This window comes from Capsicum annuum, chromosome 3, assembly GCF_002878395.1.
Source record: "Capsicum annuum cultivar UCD-10X-F1 chromosome 3, UCD10Xv1.1, whole genome shotgun sequence".
In the NCBI taxonomy this organism is placed as follows: domain Eukaryota; kingdom Viridiplantae; phylum Streptophyta; class Magnoliopsida; order Solanales; family Solanaceae; genus Capsicum; species Capsicum annuum.
Genome location: NC_061113.1, coordinates 242,523,728 through 242,529,225, shown reverse-complemented (window position 1 = coordinate 242,529,225; position 5,498 = coordinate 242,523,728). Strand labels below are relative to the sequence as shown.

At 32.6% G+C, this 5,498-nt stretch overlaps 1 protein-coding gene across 2 annotated transcripts; it reads right to left on the bottom strand.

Moving 5' to 3' along the window:
* Positions 1-292: 292 nt before the first annotated feature.
* LOC107862719 (protein transport protein Sec61 subunit gamma-1) lies at positions 293-2,796 on the bottom strand. 2 transcript variants are annotated; one of them, XM_016708358.2, is made up of 3 exons: positions 2,569-2,796; positions 2,340-2,459; positions 293-483 (listed from the first exon to the last, which is right to left on the bottom strand). In XM_016708358.2, the coding sequence occupies exons 1-2, from the start codon at positions 2,660-2,662 to the stop codon at positions 2,344-2,346; spliced, it is 210 nt and encodes a 69-aa protein (XP_016563844.1). In that variant the 5' UTR covers positions 2,663-2,796; the 3' UTR covers positions 293-483; positions 2,340-2,343. The 2 variants fall into 2 exon arrangements, with proteins under 2 accessions (XP_016563844.1, XP_047265593.1); XM_047409637.1 differs by having other exon boundaries at positions 468-1,420.
* Between the last annotated feature and the right edge of the window lie 2,702 nt (positions 2,797-5,498).

The following is a 5,498-nucleotide window of genomic DNA, read 5'->3' as shown; positions in this document are numbered from 1 at the left end:
ATTAATTTCATAAAAGTATCAATATTTTTAAATTTATGATCTGTGTGAGTTAAATTTGGGCCCGGACTTAGCAAATGCCTTATAAAACTAGTTTTAAGGAATACATAACAATATGATTTTATGTTTCGAGTCTCCCAAGTGTTGATCGTTGAGAATACACTAGCTAGCTCTAGTCTCTTTCTGGCAAAACTACCTGTATCTTGTAAGATTTGAATCGTTTAATATAAAGACTAACAACGAAGATGACGGGTTGTTTAGCTCTCCAACGAAACCAAGCCTTCACAAGCAGTGATGTCTATAAAGGATTTTCTCAATAGAAATAAAATATAGAGTTTACAAAATTAACTCAGACCAATAGGCAGGTTCAGAATAAGATGTCGAAGATATCCAAACAGCTAGAAGTTACAAAATTAAACTAAACTGGGAGCACTGTTCTGGCTTAGCTTCCTTCTATATCTCCATTTAGCTTCTCCTTCACAATGCCTGCAGTTTCACAAAAAAGTCAGTTTTCTTGTTGCAAAGCATACAGCAAAGCACCTTAATATACATTCTGAAGGAGGACAGGGATTAAGACAGTGTTTCCAGATAATTCACTGTCATGGAGTTGTAATGGCATTTTACAATCCATGGAGAAAAACATCCAAAGACGTATCCTGAAAGCAAGTTTGACAATATGCTGAACAGATAGTGGCAATTAATTTTGCACAGTTCAGTTTTTTGCACACAAGGGTTGTGGCCTAGCGATTGATGAAAGCTAGAATGGACTATGAGATACTAAGATTTATATCAAGACAAAGGCAATACACGACTACGCGTCATGTGATTTCTCTGTGTGTAAGGCCCCGGTGGATTGAATTGCCAAATACCTGTGCTGGTAATAAGTACTTGGTGGACTAATCAAGGTGCCCCCCAACGTGGCCCTGACACCACCATCATCAAAAAAAGACATTTGCATATTTTGTTTCTTTTGTATTATTCCTAGAACAGTTCAATTTTTTCTTTTCTTTATTCAATCAAATGATGAACGGAGGTTGGACAGATTCGTAACTTGATGATATCTTCCCTTTCTGCTAGCAACCTTACTTACACGTATCAATTGTAACAAATCAATACAGATTGGTGGTTTTGGTGAGTGTAGGGAAGGAAAGAAGAAGAGGACAAGGAGTTCCCCATTTAATGAAATTCGTTTGAGGGCCGAGGTCAGTATGGAATTGAATTCCATAAAGAAAAAGATGAGATCTGTTTATTTAACAATACCAACAAAGTTTATCATACTTAAGACAATCCCAAGAAAAGCATGGGTACAATTTTAGGTAACAGAAAGGGACCTTTTCACAAAAGGAACTAATAAATCAAAAATGCAGATTAAGACTTCCACAAGATCATGTCTTTTATATCTTCATATTCTTCTGTCCCAAGTCTGATAAAATAGCGCTTCTAGCATTAGCTAAATAATGAAAAGAACGTCTACAAAGCTCATGCTACTGTTGAAATGAAGGTTAAGCTGTCAATTCAAGGAGAAATCCGCACTCAGAATGCCTCACTTGGTTAATAGGAACAATGAACATCGTGTACCACGCCTCACATAGTCAAATTTCACATATTTACATAGCACTAGATTCACAGAACCCTTTCACACCAAATGTTATCTGGACATGCTTTGTGCATTGATGAAATCCCCCACAGTTGAAAAATACATTTTGATGTCAAAATACAACTGGAAATATGCATAAAGGAGACTCTGCTGGTTCTTCATAACCGATTAAAATCCTTCTGTTGTGTACAAACACCTATTTTCACTTGTAAAGCTAACTCCAAATAATGGGTTCACCTCCGTTAAGAGTCAATATATAATCCTAAAAAGTACTCCCTCTGTTTCTTTTAGTTGTCATACTTTTCTTTTTTTAGAGTCAAACGACATAAACTTTGACCAACATTTTAAAAATGAAGTTTTTCACCATACTGATATGAGAAAACTTGTAATTTATAGTACTTTTCGTATAGGTTTTGAATATTTGAATTTAAATTTTAAAATATTGAATTAATCTAATCTATTTTAGCTTTAGAAATTAGTCAAATTGCTTCTCGAAAAATGACACACGACGGCTGAAAAGGAACGGAGGAAGTACAGATTAACTCGTCTATTATCAAGCAATTGGATCGTTTTCCTTTCAAAACACAAAAACCTATTTGACACCAATTGATCTGTACATATGCATAAACAAAACACAATCAAAAACACATCTTTACATAATAATCAACACCTAAAAAAAAATCAACCGGATCTATCGAAATTCAACAAATACATCTGAAGATCCAGACAAGTGTATAGGAATTACCAATTTAAGAAGCACCAACAATGATGTTGTTAATAGGAATAAAGATCAACTTGACAAAAAACCCTACAAATCCCATCACAACGAAACCGATCGCGGTACGAGTAGCAACTTTCGTGAATTCTGCACAAATAACATTCGATTAAACCAAAAATCGCACAAAAACATATATATATATATATATATACACACACACAAATCGATAGACGAAATACAGAAACAAAAATATCACCTTTGCGATCCGGCTTGTGGCATCGCTTAACAAGCCTAACGCTGTCTTTGGCGAAATCTCTAAGGGGATCGAAAACTGAGTCCAGAGCATCCATTTTGGCCTGACGAGAAATTGAGTTTTCTACACAGAGAGAAATTTATTTATGATAAGCAGAAAGAAAGAGTTGAAATTTCGGTTTCATTTTCATCCAACCCGATATATAGAATTTAGGCTATACCTGGGCCCTGCAATCCAAATGGGCTTTCTTTTGGATTTCGACCCTGTTATTGAGTGAGGGAAATGAAGGGAGAAATAACATAAATTTCGATAATTTAAAGCTTAATTACAGAAAATTTTAATATAAATTTAAATTTTAAATCTATTGAGATATATAATTAGCTTTTAATGTATCCACCGATGATACATAATTAGTTGAAATTTTTATAATTAATTTATAAGGATAGAAATTTGTGTAAATATGATAAATTAAGGTGCATGTATATGTAATTTATTTTCCCTTAATTGTTATGTATACACAAACTACTATAAATAGTCAAAAACTATGAGTATTTTCTCCTATAAATAGAGGGGTTTTAGTCATTGTATTCTCAATCAAGAATAATCTTTATGATCTCTCATACTCAAGAGAAATAAAGAAGTCCCTCCTCTTTTCTCTATTTATTCTTGTTCTTTCTTTATATTTCATAACACGTTATCAGTACGAGACTCTGCCAAACAATCTCTATTTATTCTTGTTCTTTCTTTATATTTCATAATACGTTATCAGCACAAAACTCTGTCAAACAAGGTGTGATTATAAATCTAAAAGGATTTCAAGGTTAGTAATTCCTTATGTTATTTATCTTTTGCAACTAATAATATAATTATTGTTGGATTTGAGAAAAAATAATTGGTTTGAAACCATTTATGTTTTAAATTTGTTCCTCAAGAACAATATTATCAAAAAGGATGATAATATGTTGGGTTCAAGTTCCATCAATTTATGCCTAAGACGACTTTATATAGATAAGACATTGAGATTGGATCTTAATGCACTGTATTGATGATATTATGATGGATAAGGCAAAATAATGGGTATTTGGTGAAAAGTCATGAAATATATCCATTCATATGCTCCATTTCGTGAAGTGAATATGATAGCAATATATGATGAATCTGAAAGTTGACAGCTTGCTTCATTCTTGAAGTGAATGTGGCAGCAGTGCAAAATATGTAAAGTTGACAACTTGCTTCATTCTTGAAGGGAATGTGGCAGCAGTGCATAATATGTCTGAAAGAAGACAAGTGATTGAGTGTACAAATATAAGCGTGAAGGGATAATATGATAATAATCATCAAAAGTGATAATATTTTCACACACTTATTATGATTATAAGATATGTTAGAGAAAAATTCTCTGCATTATATTCACACCTCGATTTGCTCTTGAATTAGCAATATTTGAAAGAGGTTATAAGCTATCATAATTTGATAGGCTTAAAGCACAATTATATTTCATTCCTAGGGAATGAGAATTCCAAGGCTCGATTATATTTCATTCCTAGTGAATAAGAATTTCAAGGCACTATTATATTCCATTCCTAGGGAATTAGAATTTCAATTGTTATAAGTACAGATCCATTCGATAAGGTGAATATGATAATATTTCGTAAAGCTTATCAATACAAACGTGCACTTGATTGTGATGGTATCACAACTCACCTCCGAAAGAGGATGAATAACTGAGAAGAATAATTTTGAAATCTACTTCTAAAGTTGTAAATCTGAAATGTATTCATATAATAGTAAATCTGAAATTTACTAAAGTGAAAAGCACATGTCATGGCAAACCTGGAGTTTACTAGCATAAAAGTTCATAAGTTGACATGAATGATTGCGACATCTTAAAGATGTGCATATTAAGTATTAAACATATATTGAAGAATTCGAAAATTCTTCATGAACTTTAATGTTGCTTGTTCTCATGATACGTTGTTGGATCAATTAATTTTGGGATTGGATCCCGTAAAATCTGAAAAATATAAAAGGTGAATATGGGTCCATTCACCTGTCATGTGATCTGTTAAGATGCATCGATATAAGATGATCACTTGTACGTTTATTGTCAACCTGTCATTTGACATTCATAAAGTTGTTTGCTCAATAAAATTGAGTTAAGAATATAATGTTCAAATTGTGTACTCAATACAATTTATCTTGATAATGATGGTTTAGCATTGAATGCCTTCGATAAGTAGCTAAACCAATAATAATGAGAACAAAGCTTCATGTATTGGTCTGAAGTATGATATGTTGCATACAATAGCACTTGTATGCATTAGACCAATAAATTATGATTATTTCTTCCCTCTCAATTGGTTCAAGGCCAGGAACCAACTATTCCATCTAATAGTTTTGATATGCGTCATACAATTAATAAATATACCATGATGTACAAAGATGAATTTCTCAAAGAAGATGGAGGATGTTAGTTTTTCTAACATAAGGGGGAGATTATAAGCGGCTATGAAATATGTTAGGAATTATCATCAGATTCTCATTCAAAAGATAACTCAAGTCAAATTTCAAAAGCATCTCATATTAAGCTGCAAATGCTCTTATTTTATGTCCCAAAAGGACAAAGTCTACACATACGTAAAGCGTGGTAGATCAATCGGTTCCAAATGAAATAATTCTTTAAACGAACAAGGAGCAAATAATCATAATAAGAAGACAATGTACTCTTGAAGAGCCTATGACATAACACTTCATGAAACCTTATGAAAAGTTCAGGTATCTGAAAATAATGAAGTGATGAGATCTCAAAATGTTGTCACATTGCGAATCGATACAAAATGAGAAACCGTCGACGTTATCTTTGATACAATATTGGCGGAATATTGTGAAAGATTATGAAGATCTGAATTCTACGTTGATTTAAGCATGCTGAC

Excerpts from the sequence above, each read along its gene's own strand:
- LOC107862719 (XM_016708358.2), bottom strand. The coding sequence starts at position 2,662 with ATGGATGCTCTGGACTCAGTTTTCGATCCCCTTAGAGATTTCGCCAAA. Across the intron at positions 2,460-2,568 it reads CCACAAGCCGGATCGCAAAG|AATTCACGAAAGTTGCTACT; the intron begins GTGATATTTTTG and ends TTATTTGTGCAG.